General features: G+C 51.0%; 2 protein-coding genes and 1 long non-coding RNA gene across 12 annotated transcripts; 2 read left to right on the top strand and 1 right to left on the bottom strand.

Annotated features, from left to right (window-relative positions):
- Window positions 1-8,649: 8,649 nt before the first annotated feature.
- Window positions 8,650-9,712, top strand: LOC120680297. The gene is made up of 4 exons (XR_005677574.1): window positions 8,650-8,793; window positions 9,030-9,104; window positions 9,241-9,404; window positions 9,515-9,712. It is a non-coding gene; the product is annotated as an uncharacterized LOC120680297 (long non-coding RNA).
- A 3,767-nt stretch (window positions 9,713-13,479) lies between these two features.
- On the bottom strand, window positions 13,480-14,976 carry LOC120679837 (transcription factor PCF2-like). The gene has a single exon (XM_039961500.1). It carries the CDS (start codon window positions 14,849-14,851, stop codon window positions 13,784-13,786), a length of 1,068 nt encoding a protein of 355 aa, XP_039817434.1. The 5' UTR covers window positions 14,852-14,976; the 3' UTR covers window positions 13,480-13,783.
- Window positions 14,977-19,883: 4,907 nt separating this feature from the next.
- Window positions 19,884-22,898, top strand: LOC120678968. 10 transcript variants are annotated; one of them, XR_005676911.1, is made up of 8 exons: window positions 19,884-20,092; window positions 20,868-21,030; window positions 21,184-21,245; window positions 21,319-21,390; window positions 21,510-21,564; window positions 21,680-21,791; window positions 21,869-21,941; window positions 22,078-22,898. XR_005676911.1 is itself a non-coding variant. In XM_039960437.1 (7 exons), exons 1-5 carry the CDS (start codon window positions 20,023-20,025, stop codon window positions 21,710-21,712), a joined length of 507 nt encoding a protein of 168 aa, XP_039816371.1. In that variant the 5' UTR covers window positions 19,884-20,022; the 3' UTR covers window positions 21,713-21,791; window positions 21,869-21,941; window positions 22,078-22,435. The 10 variants fall into 10 exon arrangements, 2 of the variants coding, with proteins under 2 accessions (XP_039816371.1, XP_039816370.1); XR_005676907.1 differs by lacking the exon at window positions 21,184-21,245 and having other exon boundaries at window positions 21,286-21,390; XR_005676912.1 differs by lacking the exon at window positions 21,184-21,245 and having other exon boundaries at window positions 21,286-21,390; window positions 21,709-21,791.
- The last annotated feature ends 7 nt before the right edge of the window (window positions 22,899-22,905 follow it).

The following is a 22,905-nucleotide window of genomic DNA, read 5'->3' on the forward strand; positions in this document are numbered from 1 at the left end:
CATCTGCTTGCAGTGGGCGCGTTTATGGATGGGCCCACGGCCCGACGCCAGGGGCGGGCCCAGGATTTGTAAGTTGGGTATTTAAAATTTCAAATGGTGTAAAAAAAATTTTGACAACCCAAAATACACATTAGTAGCACATAAACGAGTACTAAAATTATAAATGGTTCATAACTTTATATTTCATCATATAGATAATAGATGCACTAAATGATCAACATATTAAAGAGAAAATATCTAAAATAAGTAGAGGATAAAATTCTAAAATAACATATGGCATTGATAAGGATGCTTGCAAATTATATGATAATTTTACAACCATCATAGATAACTTTGATAGATTTCTCAAATTTTTGAAGTTCTCATCATAGACAAAACTTCTCAAATTTTTTTCACATACATAAGTTATCGCAAGTTGCAATCCCCTGCTCACCTTGGTCAATCACAGGCTGGCTTGCAAGTTGCAATTTTGTTTAATCAGCAGTAAAGTCAGGCGTGGTGGTAGGCCGGCAATGCATCATGCGTGTGCGCCTCTCCCTGCCTGTGCCTGTGCGCCGAGCGGCCTAGCACCGCTGCGCAGCTCGGTGGCGCCAGTGCGGCCTGCGGCCGCGCGCGCGGCAGGCGGCCCCTACGGCGCAGCGGCAGTGCGGGCGTTCGCCATGCGGCTCTGCCTGGCTGTGCCTCCTAGCCCGCGGTCGCGTCCTGCGGCCTGCGCCAGCCGCGAGCGCGGCGTCGGCCTGCGCGTGGGGCTCGAGCCTCGGGGGCGACGAGCACGGGCGGCGGCCACGTGCGGCGGCGGGGCAGATAGGGAAAGGGGCGGCGCCGGACGGAATTTGTATTTATCGCGCGCACGATAAATCTCCGTCCTATCACAGCAGCGCTAGGGCCCGTTCATCTTCCACCTCTGGCAGGAGAGGGGGTGCGGCAGCCGATGAGCTAGCCAGCTAGGGGAGGAGGGAGGAGGGAGGGGGGAGGGGGGGTCGAGAATGGATGGATGGTGGGCGGAGCGGTTGCCGGCGGCCGGGGTGGTGGAGGACGGCGGCGGCCTTATGAATCTGAGTTGCTGGGGGTGGGGCGGCTCCAAGGTCGCCGACCATAGAGGAGGGCGCGGCGGCGCGGGAGCGCCGCCGGCCGGCCGGGGCTGGATGACCGGTGGGCAGTGCCAGCGGCGGCGAGCTCGAGGGCGGCGCCGGAGCCTGGGAGGCGGGCGGAACGGCGCTTCTGCAATGGGAATGAATAGACCCCCCCCCCCCGCGCCGGACGAGGAATTGGTGGGGAGAGGGCGTCGGGAGAGGCCGGGAGGGGATTGGGCTGGGGGGATGACAAATTTTGGGCCATGTGGGGTGTACGCGGCCCGGCGGTGGTGTAGCGAAATTGGGTTGCTGAGCTTGTTTTAGGTTAAAAGAGGAATTTGGGGCTCTAGTAGTCAAATATGTTGTGGTATTATCATTTTTTTTATATCATATACATTCAATACACCATATATATACAAATTTTTTTGTCGAAAATAATAGGTATTCAATTGAATACCATTGAATTCAATGGGCCCGCCGGCCGACGCCCATTTCCATGGCCCAGTCGCCCAGACGGGCAAAACGGTTTTAATTTTTTCAAAAAAAAAAACGGTTCAGTATGACGAGTTGACGGTGAGGCACTGCCTCGGCGGTACGGTACATATTGACGCGCAGGTGCAGATAGAATGCGGTACACTGGTACTGGTTTTTCAAAACGCGGTACGCTGCGGTAACGCTATACCATAGTGCAGACCGCACCGAGGCACCAAGCACATTGGTCAGGTGGACGGGCAGAGCAGTACACTCGCGTACGTACGTACGTACATCTGGAGCTAATCAGCATGCAAGGTGTTGGAACTGGTACAAAGAGCCGCCCATCACGAGCTTATCATGACCAACCAGGCACGAGCCATCGCCATGCTGGTGTTGCACGGCCGCCGGCCGGAATGATCGAGGACACCGGCGGCGCCCATGAAGTCGAGAAAAGGGTGCCCCCCCCCCCCCCCCCCCCCCCCGCGGGAAAAGCGCCTCATCCTTTGGCCCGCCCGGAGCCCACCAGCCACCAGAGAGACGATCCAAAAGCAGGCCAGGCCAGGCAAAGACGATGCGCCGACGTGATGCGATGGGAGAGGAACGGGGGAGGAAGCATCCATCCGCCGTCAGGGGAGGCGGCCGCACGAGCAAACCCAACAACGCCACGCCCCGCTTTGCTTGCCGCTCTCTCTCGCCACCATGGGTGGTGAGCAGTGGCGTGCTCGTGGGTAGCGATGAAAACGGTCGGGAACGGTCTGGAAAACCCCTCAACCGTTCCCGCAACTGTATTTTTTGGTCGGGAACGGAAACGGGAACGGAAAAATCGGACAGGAAAACGAAATCGGTATTACGGGATATCGGGAACGGAATCAATCGGTCGGGAGCATGCCGATTACGATCGGGAATCGATAACTCAAAACGGAAAAATACATACAACCACTTCAAACATTTAACTTGATAAAATAATTACAACTATGCATAAATAATATGGAAACAAGACTCGTATAACTAAGAAACACAGGTAAAGTGAATCACGAATTCACAATTCACGTTGGAATACATGCAAACAACAATTCACGTTTCCAACACAGGTAACACAGCCGACTACGACAAATACGGGAATTCCCGCGGGAATTTTCCCGTCTGAAAACGGGAACCGTGAAAACGGTCGGGAAAACACCCCAACCGTTCCCGTTCCCGTTCCCGCCCGTTTTCCCGTTTTGTTTTCCCATTTTCCCATTTTTTTCGCGGAAACGGTTTACGGTCGGTTTAAACGGTAAACGGAGTCGGTCGGGACGGGATTTTCCCGTCCCATTTTCAATCCTACTCGTGGGCGGCTCACCTCAGAAGCCTGTGCGTGCGAGCTCTTTCTATATATGATTCGTGCGGGACTCCGTGGCCTCTCAAGGTGTCCACGTCGTCCAGAAATTAGTCGGTCGTTGGATTTTAATCGTCCGGCGACAACAGCCATTGACTTTAGCGTCCTCCGTTTACAACTGTAGCCACGCGTCACTGCTCGTTGGGTGGAAGCCTCCCGAATCCCTTCTACCCCTTCCGCCTTCGCTCCCATCAGCCAAAAAAAAAAAGGGTTTTTTTGATTGGGGCCACTGCAATTTTCGAAGTTTTGAGATATGCCATTACAATTCACGTATTTTGAATCGTGCCATTACAATTCTTCTCTTCTTCGAACCGTGCCATTTTATACGTCTTTGATGCTCTTGGACCCACTCGCAGACCCGTGTATTTTCGTATGGTCCAAAATACCCCCTGCTACTTCTCTCCCTTCCCTCACTGACGTGTGGGGCCCACACGTCAGCTTCTTCAACCTCACCTCCACCACGTTGCTCCCACACCGGGCGAGCTCCTCCCCCATGCCGCCGCCGTCGGCCTGCTCCCCCACCGGGCGAGCTCCTCCCCCGCCGCCGCCGGCCTTGCCTGGCCCTCGTGCGGGCTCACCTCTGCTGCTGCCTCGCCTGGCCCTGTGCGCACCGGCGGGGCTCCTCGGTTATGCTCGAGCCCCTGCTCGCGGCGAGGCTCCTCGGCTCGATTCGGGCGAGGACGAGGCGGAGGTGAAAGCAGCAAGATGGCCCCCGCTCCTCGCGGCCGCCCCTCCGCCCGCGAGCCCCTCCGCACGGCACCCAGGCCGCTCCTCCTCCGCCCGTCCACCCAGGCGTCTCGGCTCGACTCTGGCGGCGCGGCGGCCATGGCGAGGCGGAGGCGCGACGCGCGGAGGCTATGGCGGGACGAAGGCCCGCGACGGCGGCCATGGCGCGGCGGAGGCCCGCGGCGGCGGCCATGGCGAGGCCCACGGCGGCGGCCAGGGCGAGGCGGAGGCGCGCGGGCTCGAGGGCGGTGGAGGCCCGTGCAGGGGTGGCGGAGGCCGGCGCGGAGGATTCGAACGAGCTCCTCCAGCGGGGCTTCGCCGTCCGCGACGGCCTCCCGGCACCGGCGGCAGAAGAGGGGCGCGGCGGCGGCATCCGGCCAGGCGCGGTGAATCCGGACGGCGGCGGCGTCTCGTCTCCATCTCCTCCTCTCTCTCTCTCTTGTGCGCGGGGCAGCAACGCGGTGGAGGTGAGGTTGAAGGAGAAGCTGACGTGTGGGCCCCACACGTCAGTGAGGGAAGGGAGAGAATGAGCAGGGGTATTTTGGACCATACGAAAATACACGGGTCTGCGAGTGGGTCCAAGAATATCAAAGACGTATAAAATGGCACGGTTCAAAGAAGAGAAGAATTGTAATGGCACGATTCAAAATACGTGAATTGTAATGGCATATCTCAGACCTTCGAAAATTACAGTGGCACCAATCAAAAAAACCCAAAAAAAATCTGCCTCGCTCTATCTCCTCCGCATCGCCGGTCGCCACTGCCCTTCCCCCTCGTTCAGCACCGCCATTCCACAAACGCCGTCACCCCCCACCCCACCCCCCAGGCCCCCTTCCGCACCGCCGTCGCCATCCATGCGGCGAGCCAGAGCTCGGCCGCGTCTCCCGACGGCTCGGCGGGCAGAAGGCGGCGGCCCACTCTCCTCTCTCTCTCTCTCTCTCTCTCTCTCTCTCTCTCTCTCTCTCTCTCTCTCTCGCCGGCAGGGCTGAGTGGCGGCAGCGGCGGTGCCTCCACTGCTCCTACCTCTCCGGCCCTTGCCTCCCCGGAGCTCCCTCCTCCCGGCGCCGCCCCTCCCTTCCTCTCCGCGTTGGGGACCCTGCATGAGCTCGCCGGCCAGATCCCGCGGCAGGGCAGCTGCGGCGGCTGCAGCGGGGCGGAGCCTCCACCGCGCGGCCTCCGTCATCCCCTACTCCCTCCGTGCCGGATCGGCGGGTGATGAGGAGGTGCGGTGGCCTCCCCTGCGCCCTCCGCGCCACCCCTCCCCTGCTCCGAGCGGCACGGGGTCCGCGGATCGCTGCGCGGCTATGGCGTCCGCGATGGCCTCCCCGACACCGGCGGCAAAATAGGTGCGCGGCGGCGGCATCCGGCCAGGCTCGTCTCCATCTCCTCCTCCTCCTCCTCCTCCTCTCTCTCTCTCTCTCTCTCTCTCTCTCTCTCTCTCTCTCTTTCTCTCTCTCGTGCACGGGGCAGCAACGGCCCTACTCCCGGCGCTCACGCCAGCCGTGGCGAGCAGGGCCGGGCACGCGCGGCGGCCGCGGCCCCTGCTCTCTCTCGGCGCGGCTTGGCAGCAGCCTCGCTGGCCCACCCTCATCGGCGCCTCCCTCCCAAGAACCGCCTCGCCAGCCATGCCGCACGCCGGCTCCGGCCCTCCTCCGGCCGCGCCCTCCTCCCCTGCTCTCCTCGGCCTTGCGCCGCCGTGCAGCCTCCGTCCACCCCCTCCTAGGCTCCCTCCGCCGGCGGTGCTACTCGAGCTCGGGAGCAGCTGCAGCGACGGCCGGCTCCTGGCAGCGGCGGCTTCCGGCTGCCCGCTGCCTGCCTGCGGCTCTCTCTCGTACCACCAATGCATTTCTTGGAGACCTGCTACTGAACTTATTTCTCTCCCCCTCACCCTCACAACCGCACAGGTGAACCGCACAAGGGATACATTGCTGTGCCAATAATCTGTTTGTCTTCGTCAGTCATAGTCAGGTTGTCCCTTGCTCTACTTCGTCCTCAATTTTTTTCCCACAGTGGCCGCTTCTTTTTCTTGATCTCTATATCTACTTTACTTCTTCCCCTGCGCCTCTTTTCAAGCCAGGTTTAGCTTATCCCTATGTTGGATCCGGCTTCTATCGATGCTCCTTTTGGTATGCAGTGTTGGATAGATGTGGTGCTGACCTTGTTCGCCCGTCCCCGGTGTGCAGTTCATACGGTTTTTCATCTGTCTGCTGCCAGGTTTGCAGTCCTCGTTCAGAAACTTCATCAGTTTGCATCCCGGCCCTATCCTTCAGCTGAGACATCTCCTAGGCCTCCATTCAGTGAAATTGCTTGGAAAAAAGTGCTTTCACTTTTACTCCTTCAGATCTTGAATTCTGAATACCAATGTGATGAAATGCTGGTTTGATTTCTATATGGACAAATAGATTTGTTAAATTTAGGTTTTATTGACTAAATCAAACAATTGAACAATAGGAAGATGTAGAAACTGAAAGGATTAGGACACTTTTGCAGGGCCAGACCACACTTATACATCATTTGGAAATGACTTTCTTGTTTCCATATCTTTCTTGATCGTGGATAAGAAATTTTCATGACTGTCTACATTGCTTGGGAACAAGAGGTCAGTCAGATCTTTCCTTTTTTATTGTTGCTATTTTGTAATTTTTCTCATGAGAATATTTTCCTCTTTTCTATCTGAAACTGTGTTCCATAAAAAAAAACTGAAACTAGAACACAAAGAGTTGTGAATTCGAGATTGCCAAAAGTAACATATAATGCTCCCTTGTTTTTTTTTGAATAGTCAGGGTGGTTGTTTTCCATCGCGCATGACTCTAATTTTTTGTGCTGGATACTATATTCTAACGTCAGGCAATGGTAGAGATCGATTGTTTGGGCAGGTATGCCATTCTGTGATCGAGTCAGGTGGGTGCTAAAGGTTATTACATGGAAAGTATGCCACACTTTTCTTCTGGCCATACACGAAGAACCAATGTAGAGTTCTCTTAGTGATGATTTGAGAAGTCTCTGAGTCACAGGAAATTATTATGTTATGATGAATGTGCCATGAGGGTCATTTACCAAGTGTGCAGATAAAATTGGGGTTGACTGGTAGACATCTGGCATTGCACACAAATGAATTCACTGTAATGAGCTGGTTGTTACCATTATTGATAAATTTTAATACCATCTTTAGTTCCTTCCTCTGCAGGTTGTCACCCAGGGGAACTGCACCTAGCATTACCTGCCAACATCCATCACATATACCATTGTGGAGTTGGTCGAGGTGAGCCACGAGCCACTTATTTTACTTTGTTGGTACTACTAGCTTCCTAATTACAATTAAATTTGTATGGTTACTACCAGTAGTGGATCCTATATTCGTCAGTAGTGGCTCCTATATTCATGAATTTTCAGTCCATACCAGTAGCCCGCAATAATGATTTTTTTATGCTTCATAAGCAATCAAAGTACTCGATACTGATATAAATATGACTATTGTACCGCAGTCCTCGGCCTGCAATAATGAGTTTGCTATCCCAGCCATCCTCATGGTCCTTCAGGCTCATGGTGGCTCTGCAGCGAGCTAAGAACAGGAGGTCCGAAGAGGTATTAGTCGATTCTGCCAGACAAATTTACTTTTTCCTTGCACCTCAGCCCTACTTCTTTGTGTTTTGTGTTTAACTACCACTACTTCATCCTGCCATGGTGAGCCACCTTGACCCTGATTTGCAATGTGCAACAGAAGCCATTCATGTTTGTCCTGAGAGGTGAAACTGAAACAAATTTCAATCAATAATAACTTCGGTTTTAGTATCCCATGTCTTTTGTTGTGCTAAATGCTACACCTCATGAATGCTAGAATCTCAAATTTTGTTGTTCCCAATCCAAGGTGCTTGCATTTATGAAATTTCAATTATTTATCGAGCTTGATCAGTATAAAATAATTGTATTGTCTGTTACGAGTTCAGAACGTATAACTACATGACTTGCCGTCATTTCAGTTCCCAGTGACAAGTCCTATACCTATGAAAAATTTTGATCAATGGTTAGGGAATGTAAACTTATTCCGGTTTCCAAATTGGTTCACCAGAGGAAATGGTGTTGTCTGGTGGCAAAACTATGAGTTAGACTATGCTCCCTGTTCACAAATTCAGTTTTGTGCCCTTTATCTATAGTCACTACATAATCGAGGTGCTAAGTATGGCGGACAATGGACAAATGATGGCTTCGAAATAACCAACTTGGTATGTATTGACATAGATATGGAAATTTAACTTATATATCTCATCACAACGCAAGCAGTGAGAAGCTTGTCTTATCAACCTCCAGCTTGGGTTGTTGATGACGAGCAATCAATTGTTCTGATATTACCTGGCTGGTGAAATCAATGATTAGTAGAGTTCAAGTGAAATTTCAAAATTCTTCTTCATTATTCATTAAATTGCAAATAGGCCCCTACTGCAAATGCATCTCCAACCATGTGCAGGAGGTAATTTTGTAGATGCAGCTGACTGTCCATCCTACTATTCTCCATCGCGGCGAGCTCTTGCTCTTGTCCTACACGGTCGTTTACAAGGCCGGCATGGGAAGCAAGGGCACCCGTCAGCAACTCCGTCATCTACGCCATTAATTCGGTGATGCTGGCGATGTACCCTGTATGTGAGGTTGTCCAACATGTGCAAGGAAATATGGAATGGCTTCTCCAAGGAAATATGCTGGTTCACTGGATTGCCTTGCTTTGGCATAGCATTTGGCCCCTTGCTTTGGCATAGCATGTTTACTCTTTGTTAGTTTCAGTCAGATCACTGTAATTTTAGTGCTTTTCTATATTCTTCTTTCTTATGTTATTTAGTGAACATGGTGTTGGTGTCTTCTTAAGTTTTATACTTCCTCCCAGTGTTAAAAGCATTGTTTTTGCTTTCATGTCTTTCGTTTGTACATAGTATAGTTAGAAAAAATGCTTTAATTCATGCTTGACATTTTTGAGCTGGTCTCCTGTATATGCAAATGAGAGTTCTTACAGTAAAGCTTGCAAGTTTGATATCATGTTCTCAGGTCTTGCATTTTGATTCAGAGACAGAAGAAACGGATCGTCTGGCATTAGTTGATTTCTTGAAGGGGCTTCTTGAATTTGATCCAAATAAGCGATGGTCACCAGTGCAGGTATGGCTACTGCTACTGGCGTAATTCCATTTCTATCCTAATATGTACATTCTCATGTCAGGGCTTGTTAAGACGATTTATCCTATTGACCTAGTGGTATCATAAATTTATATTGATTTTGCATGCATTACACTTTCTACACAATCACAAGTTTTTCTTTATGAAGTAATTCATATCTAGAATAACTTTTTTGTGTCATCTGGAATTAACTTGATTGTTGCTGTAACTTATTTCAGGCTCTATTTCATCCTTTCATAACAGGCGAACCGTTCACCGGTCCATATGATCCTGTACCTGAGACTGCAAGAATTGTGAGTATGGCCCTATTTTCATGTTTATTTTTTTTACAAAAAGTTCTGCATTTGAAACCTGGTAATTAATTAATAATAGGGAGTATAGGCACTGTTTCTTGAAACTACTTTCTGATGAAACTACTGCCAATTGCAGTATTTTTTTATCAACATTATGCAAGTAACCTGGCACAACATTGCACCTGTTCCGGAAAATCTTTGGTCTCAAATCACTAAGTGTTATTCACAGCAAGAACATCCAATAACTGAATCTCAGTAGAGCAAGAAAGCAAGTATTTGTTGCGGGGACCTAATTTGCAGGTGCAATTCTGGCTCAGCAGCTGTCACGTCATTAAATAGAAATGTTTATATTTTTTAAATCTTGTGTGATTACTATAGTACTAATAGTTTTTAAGTTCAAAACCCTGCAGGACATCTACGCCTATATTGGGAAGGTCACTCCTCTCGGACCACCACAAATTAGGTTATGCTAAATTTCAAAGTAGCTTAAACTATGTAGTTGATAGTTACTACTTCCTAGTCAAAATGTAAAATAATAAAATTTCCTTGTATTAACCATAAATTTGGCCTGATGTTTTTATGTTCCCTGATAGATAATATGAATGTAACAATGTTACAAGTTCCAGTATTTAGATTGCAACTTTATTATCACTTGCAGAGCTTACATATATTTAACTAGATTTTCTATTTCATGAAATTCTAAATAACAAAATAGATACAAAGCAAATATGAGTGCGCGCCTAGAGTGCTATTTTCCTTCATCTTTAACTCCAATCTATCTGTTTCTCTTTTCACTGTCAAATGTGAAAAAAAATAAAAATACCATTCCTATAAATGCACGACTCCTGTGAATAAAAATAACTTCTCTTACCATGATAATTACCTCTAGTAATTCAATGAAATTATGAGCGCGCGCGTTGCGCGCGCAATCCACTAGTAGGCTTTGGACGCAAAGCGCAGCGCGAGCGCCGCTCGCCGCCGGCAGGAAAAGGCACCCGCTTTCTCTCCAGTTAACACAGTACCACTACTCGCACAACCCACTGCTAGAGTATACTAGTACCACAGCTTCCGTTCACACTGTCAGCAACACTAGTGAGGGAGGCTCGGATGCAGTTAGGCCCTGTTTGGTTTGAGGGATTTTTGTAGAAGTCCCTAGGATTTTAGGGATTTTTAACCCAAATAAGGTGGGATTTTTAGGGACTTTTTTGGGGTAAAGATTTTTTTGGAGAAGACCCTCTTGAGGAGTTTTTTTGAGGTTTTTGGGCTATATTCCCAACTACTGACCCTACCCTACCCCCGGTCCGCCCCTCCCCCACCCCGACGAGGAAGCCTCTGTCCTCTCCCCACCCGTGCCCCTCTCCGCCGCCTAGATCCCCGCCGCCGCCGCCGCGGCGGCCTCGGGGCCCCAGCTCACCCGATCCGCCGCAGCCGGTGCCCCCCCCCCCCCCGCCCGCCAAGCGCGCAGCCGGGGCCAGCCCCGGCGCCGGCAGGCCCCCTACCAAGCGCAAGCTGGTGGTGCTCGAGGAGCTCGCAGCTAACGCCGCCGCCGTCCGTGCGCCGCCAAGGCCGCCAGGCCCGGCAAGCCGGCCCCCAGACCCGCGCCCGCCCCCGCGGGCGTGGCCGACGCCGGAGCCAAGTGCTGCGGATCCTCCTCCTCACCGCGCGCCGTGGGGGCCGCCGACCCTGACCGCGACTCCTCCGGGTCCACGTCCCCTCCACGCGCCATGGCCGCTGCCGCGGACCCCGACCGCGACTCCTCCGCCTCCTCTTCACCCCCGCCACGGACCGCCGGGCGGGGGCGCTCCTATCGGAGAGCTAGCCCAGCGAACCGCCACTCCCTCCCCTCCATTTCGAAATACCCTCCCCTCCTGTCGGTGTCCCGACCCGGGGGCCTGGATCCCAACTAGCAAATGCTGCGTGTTTCCTCGTCTCAGATGATGATGCAAGAGGCAACACAGTAACGCACGGTTTATCCTGGTTCCGGCCGCGGGGCCGTACGTCCAGCAAAGGGGGTGTGCGAGGGCACTGTATTATCTTGCACCCGGGGTGCTTGTAGTAGGGGATACAAGCGAGGCGAGAGAGGGAGGGAAGCTCCCAAGTCTCTGCTAGGAGTGGAGTCGGTTGAGATGAGTGATCAGTAGTGCTGAGAGTTCTCTTGGGAGATAGAAACCAGAGAGCCCGCTTCCAACCCGGCCTAAGGAAGCCCACCTCCTCCTTTTATAGTCACAAGGAGGGGCGGTGCACATGAGTGGGGGTATGGAAGTCGTCGTTTACCCTTAATTTGCAGGGGTGCAGTGTCGAACACCGTAGAAAGTGTACTGTGGGAAGGCGGCGCGCGTCGCTGTCGTCCTGGGTTCCGTCCTTGGTCCCGCGAAGATTGCGCCGGTCGTCCTGCAGTGTCCCGACGGTAGTAATGGCATGGGACGGTCCCGGACCCCCTGGTCGGAGTGTGAGCGTGCACACTAGAAGGTCCGGGAGCGCATGGAAGTCCCGGACCCCACAAGAGGGAGGTCCGGGGTCCCGCCTTGTGCGTGCAGAGTGCCCCTCTCGGGAGGACACGTGACATCGCCGGACCCCTTCCCCTGCGGGAGGTGAGTCCGGATGGTTGATGTCGGCAGAACAGCAACGGGGGCGGCGCCAGCTTGTCTTGTCCCGTATTGAATGCCCACAGTGCTGCTACAGCAATCGGGGTGGCGGAGCGGTGACCGGGGTCGGCGGATGGGACCCCGGTCACATCTACTGTGGGAGTGGCGGCCTGACGCCGCCCGTCCTTTGAGCCGTGGTGGAGCGGCTGGCTTTTAATGCCTTCGTACGGCGAGCGGTTTGGGCGGCGGGGCCGTTTGTCCCTTGTGCCGAGAGACGGCCCCGAGCGAGGCGGAGATGAGTCACCTGCTCGAGGGGTAGATCCGCTACCCTCGAGCGAGGCGGAAGTGTGTTGCGCGGTCGAGGGTCCCGAGGGGGGCCCTCGAGCGAGGCGGAGAATGAATCACCCGCTCGAGGGTAGGTTCGCTACCCTCGAGCGAGGCGGAGACTGTCCAGCGGGCCCGGGAGGGACCCTCGAATGAGGCGGAGATCGTTCCGTGGGTTCGAGGGGGATGTGAATGGGCCGCGTGCTGGGCTTTATTGAGTCTTTTCCTTTCTTCCGGATTGGAAGGAGACCGTGGGCTTTAGTGGGCCCAGTTGTCTTTATAGCTGTTTGTGTTTTAAAGCGATCTTATCACCCTAATTAGGGTGTCCCTAATTGTGGCACCCGACACCTCCATTTTGAAATCCCGTTTGGACACATGCAAGGAGGAGGGGTAAAGAGGTCTTTTGTACACTCCATTTAATGAGGTTTAGTCCCTTCAATTATTGAAATCAAACCGGGTGAGACTTTTGTTTAGCCCCAAAGACTTTTGGAGAGGCTAGAGACTTTTACAAATCAAACAGGTGCTTAATAAAGCAGTAATCCGGCTCTCACGCGACCCTTTCCGGGTTATCTTTTTCGTCCGGGGGAGCTGTCGGCTGCCAAATGCCGACGCTTTAAGTTTTTTGCCCCTCTCTTCTCTGGCCGGTAACCGTGCCAGCCTGATCTGTACGTAATAACGGTATTCAAGCAAAGCCCAAGGAAGGAAATGCAACCGTAACGGGCGAGCGGCAGGATTTGGAATCCGGCGTGCGGATATTCGCGGGGCCCGCGCCAGCGTCCTCGGCCCCACCAGCTGACCCGGTCCCCACCGCGCGGGGAGGCTGCAGCAGGGGAGCGGGACGCCCGGCGGGGCACGGCACGGCACGGGGGCCCGCGGACCCCACCACGGCAACCACCACCCTACCGACATGTGTCGGGGCCGGCGCCCACCAGCCGCGAGCTGGGGGGCTTGGGGCGCGGGGCCAAGGTCCCGGGGCGGACCCCACGCCTCCCGCGCCGCGCCCCCCACCACGCGGCGGGGGCCACGAACCGAGGCGGGACCCGAGCCACCGGTCACGTGACGGGCAGCCCGTGCCTGGCTGGCAGGCTGGCCGCCTGTCCCCACACCCACCCAAGCCGCGGCCTCTCTCTCTGCAAGGGGGAGCCGCACGGTCCGCGAGAGCGCGCGCGCGCGCTTTGACCTGACCCACCACACCACTTTGCTTGCGCCCGGGCCCCCCGCGCCGTGCTCCCCCACCGCAACCCGAACCACCGCCGGGCCCCACCGCCGGAGCCACAGAAAGCAGCCCGCCCCCACCGCCCGGCCGTGTGCGTTAAATTTTGCCCCCACGTACGCACGTGCTCGCCGCTCCGCCTCGCCTCCCTCCCGCTCCCTACTCTTGTGCTCGGCACCTAAAACCCCATGCCCCCATCGTCGGCCCATCCCTTCCTCATCGGAGCGAAAACGGCGAACACAGAGAGATTACAGATCAGGAAAAGGTCGTTAATTAACAGAACAAATCAGCTGCTCGTTTCATTTGCATTACATGCTTCTTCTTCTTCTACCTCTTTCTTCTTCGTCATCTCCTTCTCTCTACCACTAACACTGGGTCCCTGAGCCTGAGCCTAAGACGGAAAGCGACCACACCACACACGGCTGCCCGAGCATCGCGTAATTACTAGTTCATCATAAGGAGGAGGATTGCGAAAGGGGGAAAAAGATTAATTAAATTAGAGGGAAAGGAACCTAAGCTTTGTGGGTGTGACTTTCCGGGCGTGCGGCGGCCGCGCGCTACTCCTCCGGGCCGGAGTCGGACACCGGTTCCTCGTCGTCGTCGTCCTCGTCCTCCTCCGGGTGGTCCACGTCGCTCCGGCCGCCGCGCTGCTGCTCGTGGGGCCCGGACCCCGGGTGCTGCTCCGAGTTGCTGTTGTGCGACATGGTGGACGCATGCTGCTGCTGGAAGTCGGCGACGTTCACTGCCGTCGGGAACACGGCGGTCTGCCCGCCGCCGAGGTTGATGAGCTGCGGCGCGGACTGGATGGCCCAGAACTGCGCGGGCTGGGCGGGCGCGCCCCCCGCCGCGGCGCCGGGCTGCGGGACCATCCACACGGCGGTGGCCTGCGGGATCATGCGGTTGGCGCCGCCGCCGGGGCTGCCGGCGGCCGGGACCGCGAAGACCGGGACGAGCCCCTGGGGCGTGCCGGACGCGGCGGTGATGGGGGCGAGCCCGCTCGGGATGGCGATGGCCGCCGCCCCGCCGGTGCCCTGCAGGAGCGGGTCGGCGATGACCGGGTAGTAGGCCGCAGGCGCCGCGGTGGCGAGCGGGGACGCGCCCGCCGCGGCGCGCGTGGGCTGCAGCTTCCGGCGGCGCTTGGCGGAGGACTCCTCGCCGTCGACCATGGCGAGGGACGAGGGGCTGGAGGAGGACGACTGCGTGGGGATGCGGAGGACGCCGTCGACGGTGGTCGCGATCGCCGGGACCGTGCCGGTGCCGGTGGCGGCGATGATGGCGGGCTCCGACTGCTGCAGCAACCACCGGATGGTCTCGCCGTCGGACTTGTGCCCTAGCTCCCGCGTCAGCTGGAAGATCCTGGCCGCGCACGCCGCCGGCATGCGGATCCGCCGCCCGCGGCCCTCCACCTTGGTGTGCCGGTCGCGGTTCCGCGGCGGCGGCTTGCTGCGCACCACCGCCATCCCGCCGAAGTACTCCACCGGCTCCGGCTTCGGGACCATGAACCCGTGCATGGGGATCGCGCCCATCGCCACCCCCGCCGCCGCCGCCGCGCCCCCCGCCCCCACCGCGTGCTGCCGCGCGGCGGCCTCGCCCTCCTCCGCCCTGTCCTGCGCCTGTGCCTCCATGGCGCGAATCGAAACGAGAGGAGGGAGGGATTGGATTGCCCTTGTAATCGCCCGCCTCTCCGCGTGTGAACGCGGAGGTGGGGCTCGCCTCGGACGGTTTACTTGGCTCGCTGCCTGCGCGTCGGGCGAGCGAGAGGGAGAGACAAGAGAGCTAGATTTATCGCGCGGTGTCACTTGGCGGTGGGACCATGACGCCCGGGGCCACCGCCCCACCGGGTCGTGGTGGGGCCCGGTGCTGACCTGTACCGGGCCCCGCAGCATTAATCTGCGCGCCCGGCGCGCATCCGACGGCCCAGGGCGCGTTGTCGCGTGCCCAGCTTCCTGACCGGCGGGGCCCGGCGCGCATGCTGGTCAAATTCGCGCACGCATTCATGAATAATTAAGGTGTTCTCCCTCCGTCTAAAAAAACAAATTATTCTAAAAATTTTAGGACAAATTAATCAGAAGATAAAATAATTATATTTGCTCATATTTATTATTCTTATTTGGTGCTGATTGATTCTTACATCCGCATGCACTTTCTAAATACGGTAAGATGATATGTTTTTTAAGACAAAATTTGAATCTCAAAATGACTTGTTTTTTTGGACGGAGGGAGTATTATGGGAGCGGGTATTCGGATTAGGGCAAGCATTAGCATGAGCATGGCCTTAAGAGTCGCGTCCGTGCCTGACTCGTGACCTCCCAGCCAGGGTTCAAAATTTCGGTGAAATTTCGGCGAAATTTCGGTATTTTTTTCGTTTTCGGTAGTTACCGGGAAGTGGAATTTCGGTAAATTTCGGTAAATTTCGTTTCAAAATTCAAAAATTCAAAAAAATTTGTAAAAAAATATGTAAAAAATATGATAAAAAACTAGGTGTTTTTCTAAGCAAATAGGACTAGAACACACTCAAATCTAAGATCATTTGCTAGGCTAAAATTAACATTTGAAACCGTAATTTGAATGACTCGTCATTTCATGTGCAAAAATTTGTTTTCTCCCCTCGACTTCAACTAGACTTTGGTTTATCATGATATTGGTGAGGTACCTATTTAATTTCATATGCATACCTACAACTAGGATGATGATCCATCAGCCGGCCCGGGTGGACTATACTCTCATCAGTAGACTAGTAGATCTGGTTTCCTCGTGCTGTCCAATTAGGCTCGTCGTCAATCTTGCTTCGCTTTTGCCTTTTGCATCTGCTTTTATATTATCATCTAGCAGCTCTTTTCTTTTGTATGTAGCGGTGAGATCGAATGAGATGGCAGCTAAAGCCCTCTGTCTGCTGTAGTCTATTATTCTTAACCAGGCCCTCGATCTGGCTCTTCTTCTAGCTTTGTAGCCGGTAACTGTGGAGACTTGGGAGTTTTTTTTTTGAAGTTGTGGCCATTGCTGATACGTGTTAAATTTCATTGGTAATTCTTCTCCATTGGCAACTGCAGATTAAGTCAGTTGTGGCCTTTGATCTGCCCCCACTTCGTGGAAGAAAGATTTGCATTGCAATAGTAGGTCGGTGACTGTAACCTTGATTCCAGTGAATTTCCTCCGACGCCATTCCAGTCCCGAGGATAAGAAGAGAAGGTCAAATTCTTGCATCCACAGCATGCATGTGACCAAAATCTTAGGCCACAAGAGAATTGTCACCATCTATAGAGCAGGGAAAAACTTTCCGTTGGAAAACTGCCGGAAAACACACCTTTCAGAATGCTTTAACAATTCTCTATACAAATTGAATCAAACAAAAAATTCAAACACTGTCACATGAATTGATAACCAATTCAAATCATGTTTGTCCTGGATTTAAAACAACTTTCAATTGGATCAACTAATGTCCCTAAAAATTTATAGGAATATCCGCCATAACAAGAATAATAAAAGTCCAGTTGAGGCCTAAGAGAGAAAATGAAAGTTGTCACATGAAATGACAAGACTTTTAATTGGTAGTTTTTGAAATAATTAAATAACTTTCAAACCATTGCTCAAATGAAAAAGTTCCTGAAACAAAAGTTGTAGATCTCGAAAAACTGAACAAAGTTGGTATACAAAAGTTTTTCATTTGACCTCGGGAACAGTACGAAAATCACAACGGACATCATTTTCCGGTCGAAATCACCGAAATTTCGGTCGAAATCACCGAAATTTCGTTTTTTGAATTTGAATTTTCTTTCCGTTCGGAATTAGCGAAATTCGGCGAAATTTCGGCCGAAATTTCGTTTCCGGCAAACGGCGGGATTCGGAAAAAAAACGAAAAGGTAAACCCTGCTCCCAGCTACTCCAAGCCCTATCTGACAGGCTGGACCAGTGATCGGATAAAATAAAAAATAAGGTGGGGACTCTTGATGACAGGTGGCCCCGGCGAGGGGTTAGTGGGGCTGCGGTGGTGGAGAAGGGCCCCACCGGCGGCGGGGCAGGCGGGACCCGGCTATTCCGGGACACGCGTCGCGGGATGAGTGGAGGCTACGGTCCGTGTAGCGTGTACGGGACTCCGCGCACCGGGAGCAGGGGATCCGGAGCGGGACCCACCTGGGGTGCGCTGGGCCCAGGATTGGCCCAGCTGGATCCAACGCGAAAAGTAGGGACCACCTGCCTGTAACCGAGATCTGGGCCCATCAATCCACAGATATCGCGGGGGGTCCATGCGCAGTGAATGAGTGGAGAGATCGCGTGCCTTTGATGGTCCATTTGGCCCCCTTTGGTTTGTCAGTTCATGCTAAACTACTGTGAGGCCAATCTTAACGAGAGTCGTAAAAGCGTTGTGAGCATTAAATTTGTTGATGTGACAAAAGAGAAAAAAAAAATAGTGTCATGAGATATGAGAGGAGTGTCATGGGTGATGACACTCCTCCAGTCCGGTTACCTAGTTCACAATCTAGGTAACCGTGTGATGACACTCTCTACGGAGACCAGGGTTCCCCTTACCGGTGGGAACCGGTCCGGTTTGACCCGGTCCGGTTCCGGTTTGGACCGGTACCAAATCGGCCCAAATTCAAAATTCAAATTTGAATTCAAAAAAATGACTTTAAGTGCGGCGAATCTAATGGTGTCAAATTTTCTTTAAAATTCATTCGTTTAACATACTTTTCAGGCATTTAAAGTTAAAACAAAAAAGAAAAAGAAAAAAAAAGAGACGGCCCATTAAGGCCCACTTGATAAACCGGTCTAACCGGCCGGTAAACCGGTCAAACCGGCCGGTATACCGGTCCAAACCGGTTACACATGCGATTTTAAATCTGGATTTGAATTCAAACCGGTCAAACCGGCCGGTAAACCGGTCAAACCGACCGGTATACCGGTACGAACCGGTTGAACTGAGTTTTTTGAATTCAAATTTGAATTTGACCGGTTTCTACCGGTAACCGGTCAAACCGGTCCGGTTTACCGGAACCGGAGTGCTCCGGTTTGGGGTTACCGGTTGGGAAAAAAAACCCTGACGGAGACTGGCCTAAGTGATTCTTTTATTTTTCTTAGAAAGGAAAGTTGTAATATATGAATATGCAACCTTTGGGATAGTTCATCTAGGGGCAGAGCTATGTAGTCTTTTGGAGGTGTCCGGGCACCCACGTCGAAATAAAAACTCAACGCTAATCATTAAAATTTTATCTTGTAAATTAGAGAGCTAGCAGCAGAATTATAAACAGTCTACCACCCTAGATTCAGCTCTAGCTTCGCCCCTGAGTTCATCCATACCGTAACTGTACATTGACACTGAATGTGCATATTTTTATTATTTTTTTGGAGAGAATTGTCTTTTGAAATGAATTGGTTTTCTCAACGGCCTTCACGAGCGTGTAATATCGCTTCCTAACATCTCATAGGTTTTTCTTGGCTCGGTTTAATTCGGGATATACTAATTCTTACAATACTACAATGTATAATCCAGAGTTATCTTTACGTAAGATTGTAAGAAGCCACCGAGGATTCCTCAAAAAAGAAACGGAAAACCAAAATAGATAAGGCAAAAGTGAGAAAAAACGTGTAAGCATGGGGACATGCACCTACCGAGATGCTTCACCATCGGATGGGGCTGACGGTGGAGATTTATTTGCAAAACAGAGTCATACCAAAAGATGCGTCATCCATAAACAGGTCCATCCGTAACGCCAAGTCATGTGACTAGGCAGGGCATGACTTGCGTAGCGACGGCGCCCAGGACCTTTGCCCGCGTCAGCTGTTCTGGCGAAGATGGTAAGTCCAAGAGAACTTGCGGAGGCAAAGTCGAACGGTTTCTCATCGTTGACGCTTGATGATAAGCCTTTTCAGTTAGATTTCGACTGGATAGATTTTCAGTTTTAAATTGATCCTCAACCATTAAAAAAAGAACGAGAAACTGGTTTAGTTTCGAAGCAAGACAGAGCATGCATGACTACTAGAAAAAATAGTTTTCCATGTCACTAAAGATTGCCCAATGTTCATGAGGGATGAACCGGCCAGGTGCACTTTAGAAAACATACCGCCGGTTCATCCGGCGAAAGATTACTGTAGCGATTATATACGAAAATTTTTCATCTAAACAACGCTAAATTTGTTGTAATTACAAAGTTATTTAGATCTGATTCCCGGTGCACTCCCGATGAGCAGCACGACTTGTTTAGATCTGATTTTTTAGATCTACATATTGTGTCGATTATTTAAACACCAGAATGATTCTAAATGAAAAAAGTTTGAATTACAAAGTTGTAGATCTCGTCGAGGTCTATAATTTTCGTATAAATTTTATCACCATCCGAATCCATATGAATTTGTTATAATTTTTTGAAAATGTGCTACAGTGAATTGCGACAATACCTCCGGTTGATTTGTCGGTAAGTCACTAGTGCCAGTGAAAATCGCTACAGTAACATTTCGACGGATGAACCGGCAGTATGTTTTCTACAGTGCACCTACCGCGGATTCATCCGGCAGTACCTTCATTCCGCCAGTTTGACATTTTTGCAAAAAACAAATCGACATATATTTTTGACAAATTGGAAAAAAAATAATATAAAAATTAAAAAAATTCTAACGGGCCGTTTGACTTATGCTATACCTCCAGATTGCCTAATGGTTTGGAGTCGGCACTTGAGACTTGGGAGGTGGTGCAGTGGATATCAAACTGACACATCCTCGCCGCCGGTGAAGCGTCGAGGGATCGAGCCATCGTGGCCGCGGCGGCTGCGGAGGAGGAGGAAGGGGGGCCTCGATCGGCGGGATGGAGGAGCGCAAGGGCGCCGGCATCCTCGCCATGGGCATCTCTACTCCCCTCCAACCTGCCCCAGCAGGTGAGTCGCCCGCCGTTCTCCCCCACATCGATTCAGTGGCGGAACTGGATCGATTCGCTGTCTGCCTTGTTTATGCTGGCATGCTGCTGCGCATGAGGCTCAGAGCATCCGAATGCCGAGATTAGACCGGTGTGCGAATTGTCATGGGAAGCACTGAATGGTATCCAAACGGCCATGAGAGAATTTCTCCCTGCTTGAATGTTGTGTCGTTGCTGCAAAAGTACAATATTGATTCAAAGCTAATTGGCCGCTTGGAAGTTGGCAGCGAGACAGTGATAGACAAAAAGCAAGCCCATCAAAACATGGCTGATGCAAATTTTTGAGTTTTGGCGTCCACTGAGACCCAATTACCAAAGAAGGAAAAGAAAACACATCCGGCCTAAGACCTAACCAAAGTTGCAATGTGACATTTTATCATTTGTACTGGCTCTATTTCGGTTTCACCCCACCTAATTTTATTTTTTTTTCACCTAATAACTTGTCATCGTCAACATTTCTTATGAAATGCAAACACAGGAAAGTGGTAATACTGACATTTGAGTTGACTCGAGCAACTCATGCTATGGTTGTGGAACAGCTGCCCTGTTGAATTGTGTGAATTGGGTTGAGACTTGAGAGTAAACCATGGGATCGACATAACCGCCTTGTCCTTTGCACAGATAGTGCGATTTGTCGCCCAAAATCTCGAACCTAGTTGTTCACACTTAATTCTATAAAGCTTTTGCCCCTGTGCAACAGTTAGCACTTAACAATGTTATGCAATTATTATGTTCAGGTTTATGCAGAAGGACCAGCTCGTCCTACTGGTGCTGCTGCTGCGATGGCAATGCTTATCGGCCCAGATGCTCCTATACATCTCTTTTGAAAGAAAATATAAAGCTTCTCATATGGCTCATGTATACCATTTCTACAAGCCAGATCTTGCAAGTGAATACCCGGTAAGGAATCTACCTTGTTTGCTCTCGTATATATATGCTTTGACATTCTAAATGGGACTTCGACTTCTCTATATCACAAATGGTACTTTTGGTTATTCATTTCTCAGACTCATATGTTCACAACTCCGATGCTTATCTCCTGAACTTAACTAGGTTGTTGACGGAAAGCTATCTACCTGATAGCTCTGGGTTCATGTTATACAGTTTTGTACCAAGTAAGCTTGCTGCAATTATTAATGCTTTGATCCTCAATAGATTCCCTTTCAGGGATGGTGGCCATGACATCAGGCATGAAAAGCTTGTGGGAGAGCAGTTCTCAATATCTGATGCAGTTATAAGGTATATCTGATGCAGTTATAGGTATGATGACATCATACTTGCTCAAAGACTAAAAAAAGTTTGCACCTTATTTATTCTTCGCATTCCATTGTCTTAATTTATGCAGAATTTAACACTTTCTTTAATTTTTATTATCACAGCTTGTGCAGAAGAGTATTGCTCGGATTTTCTTCAATGACTTCATGCGCGATTCAGGTCCATTTTGTTCGCTTTACGCTTAAATTGCATTCATTTTCCTACTTAATATGTAGCCTCATGGTCTGTCAACCAAATAATGTTCTGAAATTCTCTCCCATTTTGGGGCTTCAAGTTACCCCCTTTTGTTATTTTGGGGCTCAGTTGATAACGACGCTAAAGAGAAGCTGCTATCTTTTGCAAATTTGACTAGTCAAGAAAGTTACCAAAGCCGCGACTTGAAGAAGGTTCTTTCTTATTTGGAGGGTAATAATTCTTAAAGCTTATTTGATGCAGCACTAAGTCAATTCTACCAAAATTGCAGGCCTCTCAACGAGTTGCAAAGAATTTGTATGACATCAAAGTACAACCATCAATTTTGCTTCCTAAACAAATAGGTATCATGTATACTGCATCTCTGTATGCAGCATTGGCATCCGTAATCTACGACAAGCACGGATTTGTTCATTCCGCACAGCTATTTTTTTTATTATTACGCAGGCTGACCAACGAATCATAATGTTCTCATGGCAGGGGCTTGACATCTTCTCATTGAGATTACATGAGGGCTACCATCCTTTCAGCAGCGAACATTGCTTCTGTGCTTGATGTGACAGTGACAGCAAAGCTCGAGTCAAGACATGTGATTCGTATGGTCTTCTATTACTAAATTCTTCATTCAGTTTGGTACAATTTGTTGACCTACAACCCCAACAAGCATTTTGAAGAAACTAGCACACAGAAATATGGCAATGATCATTGCATCACCCATGCTTTAGCTTATCATGTCTCTTTAATACAGAACTAGTACGCACAAAAATAGAGTTGAGTTTTATGACCAAACTTGTCCCAAAAATTTATTTCGTGATCTGAGAAGTTCCCTTGCTTGCAATTTTTTTCTCTCCTAAGCTGTCTATCTTGATCCCTCGTTTGTAACTTAACATCACCTGAGAAATTTGCCGAGACACTGAAGCTGATGGAGAACCGTTACCGAGTGAAAGATTTTGACACAAGCAAAGATACAGGCCTGTTGCCACCTGGTACATTCTATCTTACAAAAGTCGATTCCATCTATATGAGGTTCTACAACAAGAAGGCGTCCGACAACATTGCTTGGGGTGAAATCAAGTTCAGCAATCCCATAGCAAATGGCCTATAGTGGTGAAAGCATATAGCAAAATAATGTTGCTAGATTGTTGGCATTATTATTCTGATGTATTATGCTTAGAACTCTCAGTTTAGCCATCTTGCAAATAATTGTTTTCTGAAACTATTCACCCTAAACCCTCGGCTTGTTTTTGTGCTGAGCCAGGACAAGAACCTCTTTTGTTTCCTGATGCTCGATATCTTTGTTATTCGATT

Source organism: Panicum virgatum, chromosome 6N (assembly GCF_016808335.1).
Source record: "Panicum virgatum strain AP13 chromosome 6N, P.virgatum_v5, whole genome shotgun sequence".
Lineage (NCBI taxonomy): Eukaryota > Viridiplantae > Streptophyta > Magnoliopsida > Poales > Poaceae > Panicum > Panicum virgatum.